General features: G+C 45.3%; 2 protein-coding genes across 2 annotated transcripts; one reads left to right on the forward strand and one right to left on the reverse strand.

The window, feature by feature from the left end:
- Positions 1-14,489: 14,489 nt before the first annotated feature.
- On the reverse strand, positions 14,490-16,797 carry LOC120029816 (phosphatidylinositol-glycan biosynthesis class F protein-like). The gene is made up of 6 exons (XM_038975102.1): positions 16,574-16,797; positions 15,854-16,116; positions 15,627-15,718; positions 15,397-15,513; positions 15,028-15,136; positions 14,490-14,901 (listed from the first exon to the last, which is right to left on the reverse strand). Exons 2-6 carry the CDS (start codon positions 16,079-16,081, stop codon positions 14,788-14,790), a joined length of 660 nt encoding a protein of 219 aa, XP_038831030.1. The 5' UTR covers positions 16,082-16,116; positions 16,574-16,797; the 3' UTR covers positions 14,490-14,787.
- A 116-nt stretch (positions 16,798-16,913) lies between these two features.
- LOC120029946 (cysteine-rich PDZ-binding protein-like) lies at positions 16,914-20,484 on the forward strand. Its single transcript, XM_038975256.1, has 5 exons — positions 16,914-17,020; positions 17,337-17,402; positions 17,507-17,561; positions 17,635-17,756; positions 19,876-20,484. The coding sequence occupies exons 1-5, from the start codon at positions 17,005-17,007 to the stop codon at positions 19,938-19,940; spliced, it is 324 nt and encodes a 107-aa protein (XP_038831184.1). The 5' UTR covers positions 16,914-17,004; the 3' UTR covers positions 19,941-20,484.
- The last annotated feature ends 137 nt before the right edge of the window (positions 20,485-20,621 follow it).

Below are 20,621 nucleotides of genomic sequence, written 5' to 3' on the forward strand. Positions count from 1 at the left end.
ATTCTCACATAAGTGTTCCTTTTGTCCAGGTGGGAAAGGGCAGTGTGGAGTGCAATAGAGATTGCATCATCTGTGGATCTGTTGGCGCGGTATGCAAATTGGAGTGGGTCTAGGGTTTCTGGGATAATGGTGTTGATGTGAGCCATTACCAACCTTTCAAAGCACTTCATGGCTACGGACGTGAGTGCTACGGGTCTGTAGTCATTTAGGCAGGTTGCCTTTGTGTTCTTGGGCACAGGGACTATGGTGGTCTGCTTGAAACATGTTGGTATTACAGACTCAATCAGGGACATGTTGAAAATGTCAGTGAAGACACCTGCCAGTTGGTCAGCACATGCCCGGAGCACACGTCCTGGTAATCCGTCTGGCCCCGCGGCCTTGTGTATGTTGACCTGTTTAAAGGTCTTACTCACGTCGGCTACGGAGAGCGTGATCACACAGTCGTCCGGAACAGCATCAGTGTTGCTTGCCTCAAAGCGAGCATAGATGTAACGTCCTGACCAGAGTTCTTATGTGTTTTGCTTGTTTAGTGTTGGTCAGGACGTGAGCTGGGTGGGAATTCTATGTTGTGTGTCTAGTTCGTCTGTTTCTATGTTCAGCCTGATATGGTTCTCAATCAGAGACAGCTGTCAATTGTTGTCCCTGATTGAGAATCATATATAGGTGGCTTGTTTTGTGTTGGGGATTGTGGGTGGTTGTTTCCTGTCTCTGTGTTTGTGTTCTGCACCAGCTAGGACTGTGACGGTATGTTATTTTGTATAGTGTTTTTGTTTTGTCCATTAAATTCATTATGTCAAATTACCACGCTGCACATTGGTCCTCTGATCCTTCTCGCCTCTCCTCGTCTGAGGAGGAGGACGAAGTAGACTGCCGTTACAGAACCACCCACCAAACCCGGATCAAGCAGCGTGAGAACGGGCAGCAGCGACAGCAGCAGCGGTACCAGGAGGAATGGTCATGGGAGCAAATATTGAACGGAGAAGGACCCTGGGCTAAGGTTGGAGAATATCGCCGCTCTCGGGAAGAGATGGAGGCAGCTAAAGCCCAGGAGCGGTGGTATGAGGAGGCAGCACGGAAGCGTGGCTGGAAGCCCGTGAAGAAACCCAAAAAATGTATTGGGGGGGGGGGGGGCTAAAGGGTAGTGTGGCGAAGGTAGGTAGGAAACCTGCGCCCACTTCCCATGCTTACCGTGGAGAGCGGGAGTACGGGCAGACACCGTGTTATGCGGAAGAGCGCACGGTGTCTCCTGTATGGGTGCATAGCCCGGTGCGGGTTATTCCACCTCCCCGCACTGGGCGGGCTAGAGTGAGCATTGAGCCAAGTGCCATGAAGCCGGCTCTACATATCTGGCCTCCAGTACGTCTCCTCGGGCCGGTGTACATGGCACCAGCCTTACGCATGGTGTCCCCGGTTCGCCAACACAGCCCAGTGCGGGTTATTCCACCTCCCCGCACTGGACGGGCTACGGGGAGCATGCAACCAGGTAAGGTTGGGCAGGCTCAGTGCTCAAGGGAGCCAGTACGCCTGCACGGTCCGGTATATCCGGCGCTACCTTCCCGCTCCAGCCCAGTACCACCAGTGCCTACACCACGCACCAGGCTTCCAGTGCGTCTCCAGAGCCCTGTTCCTCCTCCACGCACTCTCCCTGTGGTGCGTGTCTCCAGCCCAGTACCTCCAGTTCCGGCACCACGCACCAAGCCTCCTGTGCGTCTCCAGAGCCCTGTACGCACTGTTCCTTCTCCCCGCACTCGCCCTGAGGTGCGTGCCCTCAGCCCGGTACCACCAGTGCCGGTACCACGCACCAGGCCTATAGTGCGCATCGAGAGTCCAGTGTGCCCTGTTCCTGCTCCCCGCACTAGCCTTGAGGTGCGTGTCTCCAGTCCGGTACCACCAGTTCCGGCACCACGCACCAGGCCTACTGTGCGCCTCAGCGGGTCAGAGTCGGCCGTCTGCCCAACGCCGCCTGCACTGCTCGTCTGTCCAGCGCCGTCTGAGCTGCCTGCCTGCCCAGCGCCGTCTGAACTGCCTGCACTGCTCGTCTGCTCAACGCCGCCTGCACTGCTCGTCTGTCCAGCGCCGTCTGAGCTGCCTGCCTGCCCAGCGCCGTCTGAACTGCCTGCACTGCTCGTCTGCTCAACGCCGCCTGCACTGCCTGCCTGCCCAGCGCCCTCTGAGCTGCCTGCCTGCCCAGCACCATCTGAGCCATCCGTCTGCCCAGCGCCGTCTGAGCCATCCGTCTGCCCAGCGCCGTCTGAGCCATCCGTCTGCCCAGCGCCGTCTGAGCCATCCGTCTGCCCAGCGCCGTCTGAGCCATCCTTCTGCCCAGCGCCATCTGAGCCATCCGTCTGCCCAGCGCCGTCTGAGCCATCCGTCTGCCTAGCGCCATCTGAGCCATCTGTCTGCCCAGCGCCATCTGAGCCATCCGTCTGCCACGAGCCATTAGAGCCGCCCGTCTGTCCCGAGCCATTAGAGCCGTCCGTCAGTCAGGAGCCGCTAGAGCCGTCCGTCAGTCAGGAGCTGCCAGAGCCGCCAGCCAGTCAGGAGCTGCCAGAGCCGCCAGCCAGTCAGGAGCTGCCAGAGACGCCAGCCAGTCAGGAGCTGCCAGAGACGCCAGCCAGTCAGGAGCTGCCAGAGACGCCAGCCAGTCAGGAGCTGCCAGAGACGCCAGCCAGTCAGGAGCTGCCAGAGCCGCCAGCCAGTCAGGAGCTGCCAGAGCCGCCAGCCAGTCAGGAGCTGCCAGAGCCGCCAGACAGTCAGGAGCTGCCAGAGCCGCCAGCCAGTCAGGAGCTGCCAGAGCTGCCCTACAGTCATGAGCTGCCCTATAGTCATGAGCTGCCCTATAGTCATGAGCTGCCCTACAGTCATGAGCTGCCCTCCAGTCATGAGCTGCCCTCCAGTCATGAGCTGCCCTCCAGTCATGAGCTGCCCTCCAGTCATGAGCTGCCCTACAGTCATGAGCTGCCCTACAGTCATGAGCTGCCCTACAGTCATGAGCTGCCCTACAGTCCGGAGCTGCCACCCAGTCCGGAGCTGCCACCCAGTCCGGAGCTGCCACTCAGTCCGGAGCTGCCACTCAGTCCGGAGCTGCCACTCAGTCCGGAGCTGCCATTCAGTCCGGAGCTGCCATTCAGTCCGGAGCTGCCATTCAGTCCGGAGCTGCCATTCAGTCCGGAGCTGCCATTCGTCCTGAGCTGCCTCTCTGTCCGGAGTTGCCCCTCTGTCCTGAGCTACCTCTCTGTCCTGAGCTACCTCTCTGTCCTGAGCTACCTCTCTGTCCTGAGCTACCTCTCTGTCCTGAGCTACCTCCTAAATCATGTGGGGGCCTTGGGGAGGATTCTTAGGCCAAGGTCGTGGGCGAGGGTCGCCACTCAAAGGACGCTAAGGAGGGGGACAAAGACAGTGGTGGAGTGGTGTCCTCGTCCACCGCCGGAGCCGCCACCGCGGACAGATGCCCACCCAGACCCTCCCCTTGAGTTTTAGGGGTGCGTTCGGAGTCCGCACCTCAGGGGGGGGGGGGGGGGGGGGGGGGGTGTACTGTAACGTCCTGACCAGAGTTCTTATGTGTTTTGCTTGTTTAGTGTTGGTCAGGACGTGAGCTGGGTGGGAATTCTATGTTGTGTGTCTAGTTCGTCTGTTTCTATGTTCAGCCTGATATGGTTCTCAATCAGAGACAGCTGTCAATCGTTGTCCCTGATTGAGAATCATATATAGGTGGCTTGTTTTGTGTTGGGGATTGTGGGTGGTTGTTTCCTGTCTCTGTGTTTGTGTTCTGCACCAGCTAGGACTGTGACGATATGTTCTTTTGTTATTTTGTATAGTGTTTTTGTTTTGTCCATTAAATTCATTATGTCAAATTACCACGCTGCACATTGGTCCTCTGATCCTTCTCGCCTCTCCTCGTCTGAGGAGGAGGACGAAGTAGACTGCCGTTACAATAGAAGTGATTTAGCTTGTCTGGTAGGCTCGTGTCACTGGGCAGCTCGCAGCTGTGCTTCCCTTTGTAGTCTGTAATAGTTTGCAAGCCCTGCCACATAAGACGAGCGTCGGAGCCGGTGTAGTATGATTCAATCTTAGCCCTGTATTGACGCTTTGCCTGTTTGATGGTTCGTCGCAGGGCATAGCTCTTTTTTTCCCTCTGGTTGCACATTTACCATGTTGATAGAAATTTGGTAGAACTGATTTAAGTTTCACTGTAATAAAGTCTCCGGCCACTAAGAGCGCCGCCTCTGGGTTAGTGGTTTCCTGTTTTCTTATTTCCTTATACAGCTGACTGAGTGCGGTCTTAGTGCCAGCATCTGTCTGTGGTGGTAAATTAACAGCCACGAAAAGTATAGCTGAAAACTCTCTAGGCAAGTAGTGTGGCCTGCAATTTATCACAATATACTCTACTTCAGACGAGCAAAATCTAGAGACTTCCTTAGATTTCGTGCACCAGCTGTTATTTACAAATATGCACAGACCGCCCCCCCTCGTCTTACCGGAGTGTGCTGTGCTATCTTGCCGGTGCAGCGTATATCCCGCTAGCTGAATATCCATGTCGTCATTCAGCCACGATTCCGTGAAACATAGGATATTACAATTTTTGATGTCCCGTTGGTAGGATATTCGTGATCGTACCTCGTCTAATTTATTGTCCAATGATTACACGTTGGCGAGTAGTATTGACGGTAACGGCAGCTTTCCCAGTTGCCTTCGCCGGGTCCTGACCAGGCATCTGGCTCTTTGTCCTCTGTACCTGCGTCGTTTCCTCTTGCAAATACCGGGGATGTCGGTCCTGTGGGGTGTTTGGAGAATGTCTTGTGCGTCGTCTTTGTTGTAGAAAAAATCTTTGTCTAATCCGAGGTGAGTGATCGCTGTCCTGATATGCAGAAGCTATTTTTTGCCGTAAGATATGGTTGCAGAAACATTATGTACAAAATAAGTCACAAATAACGTGAAAAAAACCACATAATAGCACAATTGGTTGGGCGCCTGTAAAACTGCTGGCGCCGGTGATGTAGAGGTTAACCCGGGCCCTGTAGCCCCCAGTACTACACCTATTCCCCAGGCGCTCTCATTTGTTGACTTCTGTAACCGTAAAAGCCTTGGTTTCATGCATGTTAACATCAGAAGCGTCCTCCCTAAGTTTGTTTTATTCACTGCTTTAGCACACTCCGCCAACCCTGATGTCCTAGCCATGTCTGAATCCTGGCTTAGGAAGGCCACCAAAAATTCTGAAATTTCCATCCCCAACTACAACATTTTCCACCAAGATAGAACTGCTAGAGAGGGCGGAGTTGCAATCTACTGCAGAGATAGGCTGCAGAGTTCTGTCATACTATCCAGGTCTGTGCCCAAACAATTCGAGCTTCTACTTTCCGTAAATAAGTCCCTCACTGTTCCCGCTTGTTATAGACCCCCTTCAGCCCACAGCTCTGCCCTGGACACCATATGTGAATTGATTTCCCCCCATCTATCTTCAGAGTTCGTACTTTTAGCTGACCTAAAATGTGACATGCTTAACACTCCGGCCGTCCTACAATCTAAGCTAGATGCCCTCAATCTCACACAAATTATCAAGGAACCTACCAGGTACAACCCTAAATCCGTAAACATGGGCACCCTCATAGATATCATCTTGACCAACTTGCCCTCTACATACACCTCTGCTGTCTTCAACCAGGATCTCAGCGATCACTGCCTCATTGCCTGCGTCCGTAATGGGTCCGCGGTCAAACGACCACCACTCATCACTGTCAAACGCTCCCTAAAACACTTCAGCGAGCAGGTCTTTCTAATCGACCTGGCCCGGGTATCCTGGAAGGATATTGTCCTCATCCCGTCAGTAGAGGATGCCTGGTTGTTCTGTAAAAGTGCTTTCCTCACCATCTTAAATAAGCATGCACCATTCAAAAAATTTAGAACTAAGAACAGATATAGCCCTTGGTTCACTCCAGACTTGACTGCCTTTGACCAGCACAAAAACATCCTGTGGCGTACTGCATTAGCATCGAATAGCCCGCGCGATATGCAACTTTTCAGAGATGTCTGGAACCAATATACACAGTCAGTTAGGAAAGCAAAGGCTAGCTTTTTCAAACAGATATTTGCATCCTGTAGCACTAATTCCCAAAAGTTTTGGGACACTGTAAAGTCCATGGAGAATAAGAGCACCTCCTCCCAGCTGCTGTTAGGGTTGCGAAAGTTCAACTGAGATAGGAACAATAGTACACCTGAACTTGGTTAAAATAATTGTTTAATTCAAAAGTTAATAAATGGCAAATACAATTTCCGTATATACGGGTTCAATGTTTCATCACGCAGGATAAGACAGAGAACTGATTTGTTTCTGACAAAAATATTATATTATACTCGTGACAGAGGTTAGTTCCCACTTCCGAGCCGGCCTGTCAGAGTAGAGACTGGGCGTGGTTTAGACTCACCCAGCCTATCGTTGATGTTGGCACATAAGCTGGTCCCAGCTTCTTTGCGCTTTCTGGTGTCCCTTCATTGTTGCTGTGTAGATTACGCTCCTTCACCCCAGAGACTGAGGTCAGACAGTTTTATAACATTGTCTGAGATATCTGCACCTGTATACAATGGCCACTGTTCGCTCAAGGCTAACTACAGCTTCCCAGCTTCTTATCTGAGCTAACTGTTACTTCCAGCACACACACACAGACATCCAGGCGCCCAAACAGTTTGTCAATATCAAATCACGTTTGTTATAGTATTCAATCACATATAATATAGTTGCTGATCACGTTTATAGTATTGGGTTATAGTGCATGACTCAGAACCTCACATGTTTTTCGTGTGTATAGTTTATCTGTTTTTGTCTGGTCAGCAGTCTCCTGATTCACCCCCCTCCTGTGTCTCTCTAAGATTAGCACAGTCTCGGCCACATAGTACAGTGCCCACACTACTGATACATTTGTTGCATACACACACATATTTCATACAGTACAGCGCTCTCTCTAACACACACACATTTCAGGCTGATATTCATGGTTAGACAGAGCACTGGTAAGAGTAGAGACTAATGGAAAATGCAGGTTCACAAGAGTCAGCAATTCAAACTTTAATGCATAAGAAGCCCTACTAGCTTATAGTTAGTTAAGCATGTCAAAAAACCTTATAAAACCCCCACAATCCCCCGTTTGACACCGAAAGGTGTCAACATAAACATTTTTGATTAACATAGACATTTTTTATTACATAAACATTTTTGATTTACATTTTTATTTTTGATTCCCCCGTTTGACACCTGAAAGGTGTCACATACAATAAAAATTCCATCCCTTTTCCATATACTAGGTGGGCTTGTTACCACCCAGGAACTTAAAACCTTCTTAGGGAGAACAGTGTTATTCATAAACCTCTTTTACAGCAAACCATGGTTCATCCTCAGTCAACCCCCTCTGTTCATTGGTCTCAGTATCCTCCCCACTAGCTGCAAGCAGGGGCATCATGCCAGAAGCTTTGGCAGCATCTGCAATAGATTTCTTGGCACAAGGTAAAATGCAAGCAGCACAACACATTAACATAGCAAAATACAATTATTAGGGTTAGAAATCCAGTAACCATCCATTCAGTGTACTCACCAAACCAACCACCCAGCCAGGAGAACAGTCCACTCTCCTCCACACCTGCAAGACCCTTCATCTCCACAGATAACTTTTCCAACCCGCTCAGAGCTTTTGAAATGCTCCCATCCAGACTGGTATTGTTAGGGATAAACGTGCAACATAGTTCTCCAAACATTGCACAAACACCCCCCTGGTTGGCCAGAATCATGTCTAGTGCTAGTCTATTTTGTCAAATGGTTCGAGAGGTGGCATCCAATTGTTCAGCCATCTCCTTAAGTGCAGTGTGGGTGTAGTTAACAAATCATTGTTGATTATATTAGATATAATTGATCCAGGCATTCTGCTTAGCATCAACAATAGCTGGGCCAATAATGGGCAATAAATGCCACAGGCCATCTTTTCTGTTTAATGTCTGGAATTCGTGGGGGACCCCTATTGGGACCCCAACAGGTTGGTGTGGATGTTATCTGTACCCTCGGACCAAGGAGCGTCACGTTTCTGCCGTCTCCTGGGTTGGTCCCAAGCCTCTGTCATGTGCAGCTCCCAAAAGTTGGTTAGCTGTAACCTCAATAATAGAACTGGCCAAAGCACATGTGCCCTGACAATCTCCTTTCAAAATGGGGGTCAACCGCCTGGCAGGTCCACACATCCACCATACATCAGCAACACCTCTAGTTAATAGTGACATTAGTGATGCAGGCAGTAGTAGGGAGCCTCCCATAGTCTATACCTCTACCTGTACCAGTGATACAGCTGTAATTTCCCCATATGCCTTAACCCCCCATGGTGTCTTCTGGGAAGGGACTTCTGGGAACACAAGACTCAGAGTTTTACACAGGGTTGAATTTGGCTTATTATAATATAAACTTTCCAATATGCACATCCAACCTTTCCCATTGCTTAGGGCAAATGGGTGAGCAGCCAGAACAAGTCTGGCATGTCTACATATGACACAGTCCTTTCTATTAAGTGTTTTGTAGGCCAACCACATATTCTCCCTTCCCTCATAACCAGAATCAGATTGGTCACTATCTGAGATGTCTTTCACATTTATTACCTGTACCAGATTGGAGAGCTTAGGTGATGGTGTGGGACTTGGTCCTGAAGTGGTGGAGGAGGCCGGCTGAACCTGGTCTGTTGGAACTGGTGGTGGTTCTGGCAGTACTGTGATGGCAACATCCCCATCGTATCCTAATCAGACAGCTCAGGACTACAAGCAATCCTGTAAAGCCCCACCCTCTCCCAGAGAACACATCATCAGCCAGAGACCAAGCAACACTTTCACTTCTATGAACGTACACAGTGAGGAAAGGTCGGGGGCAGGGAATTCTTCATTAAGGAGTTGATCCCCGAGCTCTATTAGTAACGGTTCTTCTCCTTAACTCTGTGATCATTCGACAGTGTCAGTGTGTCTCACCCTCCAAGTGCGATATGCCCCCAGGTCGAGTGAATCACCTTCTCCTTTAATTCACCTGTAATGCATAAAATCTTGGACATACAGGTTTGGTTAACAAACAGTTTCTCATTTGTTCTGATTTGTTAGCTAGACTTTTTTTTAAATATTTTTTAATTAGTTTATTATCCAATAGGCCCCATCCTATCCTAGACCACAATGTACCCCTCCCCCGTTTGATACCTGGCTCTGGCCAGGTAACAACCTTACCTACTCTAAATAATGACTTAGGTAAGATTAATAAAATATTCTTATGTTCTACATTATTGAACTGTCAAGTGACCTATCTACTTTAAAATGTATCTGTGCTGTTTATATATGTTAAACCCTTTCTATCCTATCTTATTTCACAGCCTACCTTGCTCATTTCCTGGTCCCCCCTCCCCACTCTGCTCTCAAACCTTCAAGGTCTCAACAGTGCGGGGTAGACCCATCTGTCTGCCTTTTTCTAATAATAGTCAATAACAACTATGTGTTCCTTTAGCAATATTAACTAAGTGTCTCACTGTTTAATTTTAATACTATTTAAATAAGCTCTCTCCCCCCAGGATCACTCCTCTAAGAACTGAAACCTATTACTTTCCTGCCCTATTGGCTTAAAATATCTCCTGTTCAAACCTCAATGTATCATATCATCCCATATTTATTATCGATGACAAATGGGATTTTTTCTGTTGTAATACCAAATCAATAATAGCCAATTCAAAACCTTCATAGCCAATGTTTAAAAACAGAATCCTGACTCCTCAGTGGTTCAAACTACAATTATGTTCAAGAGCTATAAACTCCATTATATGATTTACCTCAAAATTAGTATTCCAAATGACCACAAATTCATTATTCTCACTACATCCCCCCCGTGAGTGATCAAATCACAGGAAAATGCAATGAAAACAGGTCAAAAGGTTACACCTACATTCGTGTTCCATCCCATGTCTAGACATACCAAAAGAACCCTTTATCTTAAAAAGTCCCTTGTCTAAATAAAACTCAGAAAATAAAACTCCTAATATTATCTTGTCTCTCGGGAACACGGAAACCCCTTAACCCAAACGTTTACCACAAAAACAAAACCTAATAATTATGATAATACCCTCAAATCATTCGTTTTAAATTTCCCCGATGTTTCATGTAACTTATTCACACAACTGTGATAAACGTGTACTGTCCCTTTAAAAACTCCCAGCCAGATTGAATTCTCTGGTGTTACCTAAACAAAAACCAATCACTTTTAGCAACTTTTGAAAAGTAACTCAAAGCTGCCGTCGACTGGGAGCACGTTGAGCGCTGCAATACTGCCATCTTCTGTCCATTCTCTGCATAGCTTTTCTCCCATCCACCTTTTCAACTTGAGCCATATTTTGCCGTTTACTTGTTACAGGGAACTTGTCTTACTCAGTGTATTGCCGTCGAGGGTCCACTACACCTAGACTTATCTTATATCCAATACTTCTGCCTTTCCCTGGACTATGTTGCCGTCCACTTTTAGTCGAGGGTCCACTACACCTAGACTTGTTAATCGACAATTTATCTTATATCCCACATACCATGTAAATACATAAAAATCCGTGAAGTCGGTATATTGCCGTTCAATTATTAGAACTTGTCTTATTTCCAATATTCCGCCATTCACGGTGGTTATGTGGCCATTGTCCTCAATCACTTCCCTAAAGTCTTATATATAAGACTTTTAATAAAACAACCCTAGCCTAGATACATACACACACACAAACAGGCTTTTAATATCACGTCATACACACAGTCATTCCATTGTCATTCTGTTGGCCAATTGAAAATGCATTCGCCATCAAGTAGTACGTAATTAAATAATACGTAGTTAGTTTTATCCTTACTTTGTTGTAGTGAACATATGGTTCAAAAATTTTGTAACTTACACCAGTTAGGTTTTCTCACAAAATAAATTTGGTTAAATCCAATATGCAGAATTTCAGTTTTGAAACAATAGGCTCTGCTTACCTGTTTTTTAGTAGACCCGGGCTTTTTGTGAGAGGACCCCATCTGGCGACAGTCTAGGCCAAAGGCTGGATGCCTCAATGTCCAGCGAAGTTCCCTCAGATCACGTCAGGGTCACCATTTGTTAGGGTTGCGAAAGTTCAACTGAGATAGGAACAATAGTACACCTGAACTTGGTTAAAATAATTGTTTAATTCAAAAGTTAATAAATGGCAAATACAATTTCCGTATATACGGGTTCAATGTTTCATCACGCAGGATAAGACAGAGAACTGATTTGTTTCTGACAAAAATATTATATTATACTCGTGACAGAGGTTAGTTCCCACTTCCGAGCCGGCCTGTCAGAGTAGAGACTGGGCGTGGTTTAGACTCACCCAGCCTATCGTTGATGTTGGCACATAAGCTGGTCCCAGCTTCTTTGCGCTTTCTGGTGTCCCTTCATTGTTGCTGTGTAGATTACGCTCCTTCACCCCAGAGACTGAGGTCAGACAGTTTTATAACATTGTCTGAGATATCTGCACCTGTATACAATGGCCACTGTTCGCTCAAGGCTAACTACAGCTTCCCAGCTTCTTATCTGAGCTAACTGTTACTTCCAGCACACACACACAGACATCCAGGCGCCCAAACAGTTTGTCAATATCAAATCACGTTTGTTATAGTATTCAATCACATATAATATAGTTGCTGATCACGTTTATAGTATTGGGTTATAGTGCATGACTCAGAACCTCACATGTTTTTCGTGTGTATAGTTTATCTGTTTTTGTCTGGTCAGCAGTCTCCTGATTCACCCCCCTCCTGTGTCTCTCTAAGATTAGCACAGTCTCGGCCACATAGTACAGCGCCCACACTACTGATACATTTGTTGCATACACACACATATTTCATACAGTACAGCGCTCTCTCTAACACACACACATTTCAGGCTGATATTCATGGTTAGACAGAGCACTGGTAAGAGTACAGACTAATGGAAAATGCAGGTTCACAAGAGTCAGCAATTCAAACTTTAATGCATAAGAAGCCCTACTAGCTTATAGTTAGTTAAGCATGTCAAAAAACCTTATAAAACCCCCACACTGCCCACTGCACTGTGGCTAGGAAACACTGTCACCTCCGATAAATCTATGATAATTGAGAATTTCAATAAGCATTTTTCTACGGCTGGCCATGCTTTCCACCTGGCTACACCTACCCCGGCCAAACAGCTCTGTACCCCCCCCCCCAGCAACTTGCCGACTCACCCGAATCCATATAGCTGATGTTCTGAAAGAGCTGCAAAATCTGGATACCTACAAATCAGCTGGGCTAGAAAATATGGACCCTCTCTTTCTAAACTTATCCGCCGAAATTGTTGCGACCCCAATTACTAGCCTGTTCAACCTCTCTTTTGTATCTTCTGAGATCCCTAAAGATTGTAAAGCTGCCACGGTCATCCCCCTCTTCAAAGGGGGAGACACTCTAGACCCAAACTGTTACAGACCTATATCCATCCTGCCCTGCCTTTCTAAAGTCTTCGAAAGCCAAGTTAACAAACAGATCACCGACCATTTCGAATCCCACCGTACCTTCTCCGCTATGCAATCTGGTTTCCGAGCTGGTCATGGGTGCACCTCAGCCACGCTCAAGGTCCTAAACGATATCATAACCGCCATCGATAAAAGACAGTACTCTGCAGCAGTCTTCATCGACTTGGCCAAGGCTTTCGACTCTGTCAATCACCTTATTCTTATCGGCAGACTCAATCAGTGTTGCCAACTTAGCGACTTCGTCGCTATATTTAGCGAGTATTCAGACTCACAAAAAAGTGACTAGCGACAAATCTAGGGACTTTTTCTGGTGTTATTGGAGACTCTGACGTAAGCCAGGGCTGATCCTGCCCTGGCTTACATAAAAAACTATTAACCTGAATTAGGGCCAGACTAGTTACCATAATTTTCTCACATTGCCATTGACAGTTTTTTCTATTGTCTCTTTTTGGTCCATTTAGATTGTTAATGTAGATTGTATACAACAATTTTTTTCAAATGTTATGGTTAAAAATGTTCATGTTTTACTGTGACTTGTTGTAGGCTCCTAAGTGGACCATAAGGTTAAAAACCAAACCAAATTAAGATAAACATTTTTTTTTAATGACTACCTTGCCTGGTTCACCAACTACTTCTCAGATAGAGTTCAGTGTGTCAAATCAGAGGTCCTGTTTTCCAAACATTTTAAATTAGTAAATAGATTTTTGCGTTCTGAAGTTGCTACCCAAGCGGGCTGGTCATTAGTTAATTTCTCATGTTTTGACCAAGTCGTTAATTATAATAATTACATTCATTCAACGTTGCTATGCTAAACAAATCATAGAAGAACCTTTGGCAGCAATCTGTATCAGCAGAATTTCTCAAACTCTTAAGTTAGCTGGGGAGTGGTGGTGAACAGCAATCTTTCCACAGATTTTCAATGTGATTCAAGTCTGAGCTTTGGTTGGGCCATTCCATTTCCCAATGATGGAGAACACTGTGCTCTTGGAAACTTTCAACACTCTAGAATTGTGATGAGGCATATATCTGGGGAAGGGTATAAAACAATTTCTATCTCAGAAATCTACAGCCAGTTCCTTGGACTTCATGGTATAGTGGCAGTGTGTGTGTGTGTGTGAAATGCACAGCTGTGGCGGTACAGCTCTGTGGTTTGTCTGTAAAACCCCTATTAGAAGCCTATAGGGAAAAACAATCAGAGGAATAAAAAGAAACTAAGACTTTATTTGTCAAAAAAGAGGAAATCTGGAATATTTTTACATGGCAACATCATATTTTACAGGAAAGGGCCTGTCCACCAACAGCCCAATAAATATTCAGATACCAAAGGAATACAGCAGGATTACTAATGGGATAATTTAACAGCAGCCTGGAGTAGTGACATAACAAGCATGCACATATATGCAATACACACATACATACACAATACACACATAAAATATCACTCCTCTTTCACCCCAATATACAATGCACATACATACAATACACATACATACACTACACATACATACAATACACATACATAGTACTTGGGAGAATGGATAGACGGTGCACTGCCCATCTCTCAGCACATATCAAAGCTGCAGGCTAAAGTTAAATCTAGACTTGGTTTCCTCTATCGTAATCGCTCCTCTTTCACCCCAGCTGCCAAACCCTGATTCAGATGACCATCCTACCCATGCTAGATTACAGAGACCTAATTTATAGATCGACCGGTAAGGGTGCTCTCGAGCGGCTAGATGTTCTTTACCATTCGGCCAGTTCGTTTCAGTTCGCTGAAGCGAGCGACCGGAACGAGCTGCAACAAACACTCAAACTGGACAGTTTTATCTCAATCTCTTCATTCAAAAACTCAATCATGGACACTCTTACTGACAGTTGTGGCTGCTTTGTGTGATGTATTGTTGTCTCTACCTTCTTGACCTTTGTGCTGTTGACTGTGCCCAATGTTTGTACCATGTTTTGTGCTGCTACCATGTTGTGTTGCTACCATGTTGTGTTGTCATGTGTTGCTGCCTTGCTATGGTATTGTCTTAGGTCTCTCTTTATGTAGTGTTGTGTTTAGATTTATTATATTTGATTATTTATACTGTATTTTTTTATTATCCCAGGCCCCGTCCCCGCAGGAGGCCTTTTGGTAGGCCGTCATTGTAAATAAGAACTTGTTCTTAACTGACTTGCCTAGTTAAATAAAAAATACAATACACATACTCTCACACCCACCCATCCACCCACACTCACTCCCTCCCTGTCCTGTCCATCACTTGCTCTTGTAGGTGAGGTTTTTTCGGTGCCAGTGTATCCAGGCGGGGGCGACGACTAGCCCAGTCAGGTAACCAATCACTCCACCCAGACTGCAGGACACAGGCCACACCTACAGGGAACAACGTTGTGATATAAATATATTGTGTAGAACAAACACGGCTTGCTGATATACAAAGTAAGGCATCGTGTCAGCTCTACTTATGGCCTTTCTCTGTGTGTGTGGGTGTGATCTGACCTGCCAGGGTCGGTCCCAGTCCAAAGGGATAGGGAAGGCTCCCAGCCAGGCTCCCACAACACTGCAGCCGACCACCATCTGTAGAGAGGTGTCCCACACCGACATGGCCCTAAAACATATCACACAAGTACACATATACACATTTTACACACAAAGCATTGACATTGTGAAGCTTGTGACGTAGTGGTAGACTGTCTCCCAGTGGACATACAGTACAGACATACTGTCTCTGTCAGAGAAAGAGAGAGAGAGAGAAGATAAAGAAGTAGTTGGAGAGAGCGTTTGACTAGAATGTGAGAGAGAATAAGAGAATACGGAAATGCGAGACTGAAAGAGAGAGACAGAGGTAGACGTAGATAGAGGTAGTACCCATGTCGGCTGAAGACTCTTATCCAGGCTTGCACGTTGGGCCCGAGGACACACACACACCTCAGAGTGGTTAGACTGGTCAACAACACCGCCAGAGAGAACGTCTCCAGCGCAGACCTAACACGCAAACACAGTGAAAGACTCAGAAACAAAGACTTCCAAAGACTTCCAACAAAATCTGACACACTCAATATTGGCAGGTGGAAACACACTGTCTTGGCAACACTCACTCCAGTAGCGGTGCTCCATACAGGACCACTACAGTGTGGAAGAACAGACAGGAGAGGAGCAAGTAGAGACAGGAACGCACCAACCTAGACATCTGGAGGGGGGAGGAGAGAAAGAGATGATCACCTCATACCATTCAGTTCTCGTATAAAACTGATCATATCTTCATAGTGAGTATGCCTTGTAGGTGAGTGTGTGTTTCTGTTTCTTTAGGTGACTGTGTGTGTACCTTGTAGGTGATAGTGTGTTTCTTGGTAGGGGGGCTGACCCCCAGCAGCCAGAACAGGGAGATGTTGACCACAGCGACAACCCCGGCAACAGAGTACTGCCACAGCAGGTGTGTTCCATACACAGAGAAACCCGGCACTAGCACCGCCGGCACCACTGTCGCCATAAACACCCCCGATGCCATGATGGCGTGGCTGGACGCCATATGTCTGATCTCCTCGTCCCACATGGTGCTGGAGAGAGGTCTGGTCAGGACTACCTGTACTGAAATTGGAAATATGGTATGTTGCAGTTATTGAGAGGAAAAGCCGTAGCAGGGTTTGAACCAGCAACCCCAGTTACAGGGCGAGTGCACTACCACCTGACTGTGCTATAAAGGCATGGTTAGCAGATACAGACACTCAGGTAGTCTAGCGCTTAAGCACTTTGGGCCAGTAACCGAAAGGTTGCTGGTTTAAATCATCGAGCCAACTAGTTGAAAAATATGTTGATGTGCCCTTGCCAAGGCACTTAACCCTAATTGCTTCTGTAAGTCGCTTTGGATAAGAGCGTCTGCTAAATGACTAAAATATACAAATATGCCAGACCAGCCTGGATGCATTGTTAATCATTATCATAATAGTCTGAAGCACTAAAACCCCTAGCAATAACCCATCAGCTATTTTTGAGCACAAAACCAACTACAGCAGCTCCAGTCGGGTGGATAGTCTGAATAGCCTACCTTGAGAACCCCTTCCTCGTACTGAGATATGACGTTGAGTCAAGTTGACGTTTTTTTGCTATCTAGCTAGCTACTGCCTTTGTAGCCTAGCTAGCTGTATCCTTCGACATAATACAGTAGTTTACTATTCTAAATTAGACAAGTTAACTATAGGCCTACGTGGCTGTTTTTCAATATTTCACATCGATAATGTCGTGGTCATTCATCAGACTCCCTTCCGTAAACATGAAGCAGCGCAAGGTCAGACGCTTACATTGACTGACATATTTGGCAACCAATAACGGTTTACCACTCCTGCGAGACCAACCAATCAGGTTCTGAGGTCCCAGACGTTGAAAACGGAAACAGGAAGTTTATAACTGACTAGCTACACATTTAGGTCCAGTTTATTAGTGGTGTTAGCCAAAAGTGTTGTACAAAACGAGGAAACTATGGTTTGCGACAATTGTAAGTAAGTTCTGGATAATTAGAAGTTATAAGAAGATAACTAACGTTAACTCGCTAGCTGTCTCATTTTGTTTATCTCAGGTAACTGTTGTGTTGCAGAAGGCTTGTTTTGTTGTTTAGTCTAACGTTACCTAGTTAACATGCCCTATTATATATCACAGACACGAACGAGAAGTGTTTGTGTGAGTCCTGTAGCTAACAATGAATTCCTATCTCTCGTCTCTCCCCATCTCCTTTCAACATCTACTCCTATTTCTGAACTTTTCTTCCTCTCTTTCTTCACCCTCGGCCTCTATCGCTTCTCTTTCTATCTCAGGTGAGAAGAAGCTGGGCAGGGTGATAACTCCAGACACCTGGAAGGACGGAGCAAGGAACACTACAGGTAGATATAGGACTCGTATTATAGATACAGAATTGTGTATTGCACATAGTATCAAACTATTCAAAATTATGTATTCACAACAGTATACTGTATTATGTTTTTAGAGAGTGGTGGGCGGAAGCTGAATGAGAACAAGGCTCTGACATCTAAGAAGGCTAGGTAAGACAGTTGTTGTTGATGTTGTATATGGTCAGATTATGGTTATGTTACGATAATATGATTCTGTCAACAGGTTTGATCCTTATGGGAAGCCAGGAAAATCAGGCAAGTCGTGCTTTGGCATCTGCCGAATCTGCAAGAGCTCTGTTCACCAATCAGGATCTCACTACTGCCAGGGCTGTGCCTACAAGAAAGGTACTATATCTGCCTACACACTAGTGATGCGCGGGTTGACTCATAACCTGCAGGCCCCAGGGTTATATGTGCGGGTCAAGCGGGTTTGGGGTCATAAAATATGGGATGTATAGGGTGGGATGTATAAAGAGAAAACAATGCTTTAAAAATCCATAAATGTATGCTTCTTGTACAATTCATATCTATAGGCTATATTGAGGTTTTTATTCTAATTATATTTATCAGGCGTTAGGCCCTAAATTAGGCTTACGCACTAACTGTACGCTTGCCAAATACACACCAACTGCCAAATGCTTTTGGGAACTTGGGCAGAAAAAATTTACGGCGATCCACTGAGGCAAAAAGGACAATGTCGGAGTTTAATTCAATAAGAGAAAAGCTGCAAAATGGAGAGTTGAAAATAAAGAGAAGGGAGGGCCAGAACAGTAGCCTAATGTTTGGGAAACATGTTGATTGTGAGGCGCTATACAAAAACGACAGGGACTTCAAATATGGCACATCAATATAACTACTGTTCAGATGGGTTAAATGGAATAGTAGTCCTAACTGAAATCTGGACACTGACTGTAGGTCTATAACCTCTCACATAGCCTAATATAATATTAACTCCTGCAGAATTATTATATATTTCTTACAACATCTTGAGAGAATGAATGCGCGATTAGGGACCGCCTGTAAAGGTGCTATCTTTATCAGCATCGTAAAAGCTGATAAAATATGCATCCAAGCTGAACGGAAATCTTATCACAAACATGTTGGGTTGTTTTCACAGCTTTTAATTATATTAAAACCAGTCAAACTGATGTCATTTGTCAATTTTACACACAAAATCATTACCACTTTTGCATTTTCTCCCCGTTCCCTAAATGCCTTTCCTGCAGGAGAGAAGCAGAGATGAAAGAGAACGTTACCAATGTCAACTAGATGCATTAAAAATCAAACTAGATTGACGCATTCATTCTATCGATGTATGACATTTTCTGGTGAGCAAGGGTTTATTTAGTCTTCTAGGGCAACAAGTAATTACAGATGAGAAGCTGCATGTATCTAAACAAGTTGACTAACAAATAGCCTACCAAAATGTAGGAAATTATAAGCAGAATCGTGCATAATTTAAATTGGGCTTTAAAAAACAACAACCTGCACCCCCTGTCAAAAAATAGTTAGCGCATCTCTGACTGTACAGCGCATTTTCTATATTTGCGCATTAGGGTCGGGGGCGGACCTCAGATTTTCACTTTATCACATATAGTCGAGCGGTGTGGATGAACAAACAGCTGACCCTCGCATCACTACTACACACCTCATCTTTTCTGCCATTTTGGTTGCTCTTGTAGGTGAAAATTCATGACAATGTTTGATTTTCCAGTATCTAGACTGTTTTCCCAGAAGTATTGAGACAGAAAACATAGGATTAATTAATAGACGTGTAAGCAGAATAAAGCCTGAGCTCAGGTGAATGGACAGAGCTGGATAAACAAAGAGTTAACCATTGGACATATAAAAACAGAACGGAAGCAGAATCCATGGGAGTCTACAGACTGGGTCAACATGGAGTTAATCACTAGATATGTAAAAACAGAACGGAGGCAGAAAATGTGTACCTTAATTAATATAGGCACCAAAAGCCTTGTATCTGTAATAAGAACATATGTTTGTACTAATCAAGTATTATTAGAAAAGCACTTATTAGGAAAGTATATATGCAATAAATGTATTATTTTATTGTATTAACACTATGGCGCCGCCACCAATATAATATAATCTAAACTGAGCAGATGTGGGCTTTAACAAGCAATTATTGGAACAGGAAGATAATGGTGGCTCAAGGCCAAGGGGAGTTAATCATCTACATAGAGGGGAATGACCATGTGTGTTATTTTGAAGGTGGAAACCTATAAAGCTTGAATGTAACAAGAAAATTAACTTGTTCCATGGAATTGCTCGGCTTCTGTTACTTTGTAATAAAGTCTATTTGAATTTACAAGTTCCGGTATCTGAGAAATATTTGATTCAATATTTCCACAACACTCTCTAAGAAGCAAATTGTCATTCAGTGAAGATGTAATAATGTTCACAATCTCCCTTCTCTCCCCCTTTTTCTCTCACTCTCACTTAGGGATCTGTGCCATGTGTGGGAAGAAGGTTCTGGACACCAAGAACTACAAGCAGACCTCCGTCTGATAGGCTTCTGACAGGCCACCAATATAACCAGAGAAAGAAGGGGAGTGAGAAAGAAAAGGAGGGGAAGGAAGGTGGGCATGAGAAATGACCGCTTTATTGTGTAGCAGGCTTGCTTTGACCCCGTCTAAAACTCTCATAGCAGAGATACAGTCAAAGGGTTCTTACTCTTTCCAGCTCTATCTCGTGTGTGTGTGTGTGTGTGTGTGTGTGTGTGTGTGTGTGTGTGTGTGTGTGTGTGTGTGTGTGTGTGTGTGTGTGTGTGTGTGTGTGTGTGTGTGTGTGTGTGTTAGAGATGGAGCCGTGTTTCCCTCCCTATTGTACAGCTCCTATAACCCTCAGCTTTTAGCAGCAATAAGTGGCCAGTACTGTTCCACACACCAAATCCGAGACTACTTTTAGTTTTAATAGCTAGACTGATGGTTTCTCTCCGGTTGTGTCAAACCTGCTCTGATACAGGAGTTTCCTTTTATCAATTCATTGGGAATTATATCACGTGTCATGTTTTTGAGTGCATTAAAATATTAAATATGTAATGGCAATGAAATTATTATTCATCAACTTTGTTTTGTCTCAGACCAAAACATTCCAACAAATGTCTGTTTGGTGTACAGGGTCTTATTCAATAGGCTTGAACACAAGTCACGACCCTGTTCTGTGTCGCTCGGTCACCTGTACATGCTA

This window comes from Salvelinus namaycush, chromosome 35 (assembly GCF_016432855.1).
Source record: "Salvelinus namaycush isolate Seneca chromosome 35, SaNama_1.0, whole genome shotgun sequence".
Taxonomy (NCBI): Eukaryota; Metazoa; Chordata; class Actinopteri; order Salmoniformes; family Salmonidae; genus Salvelinus; species Salvelinus namaycush.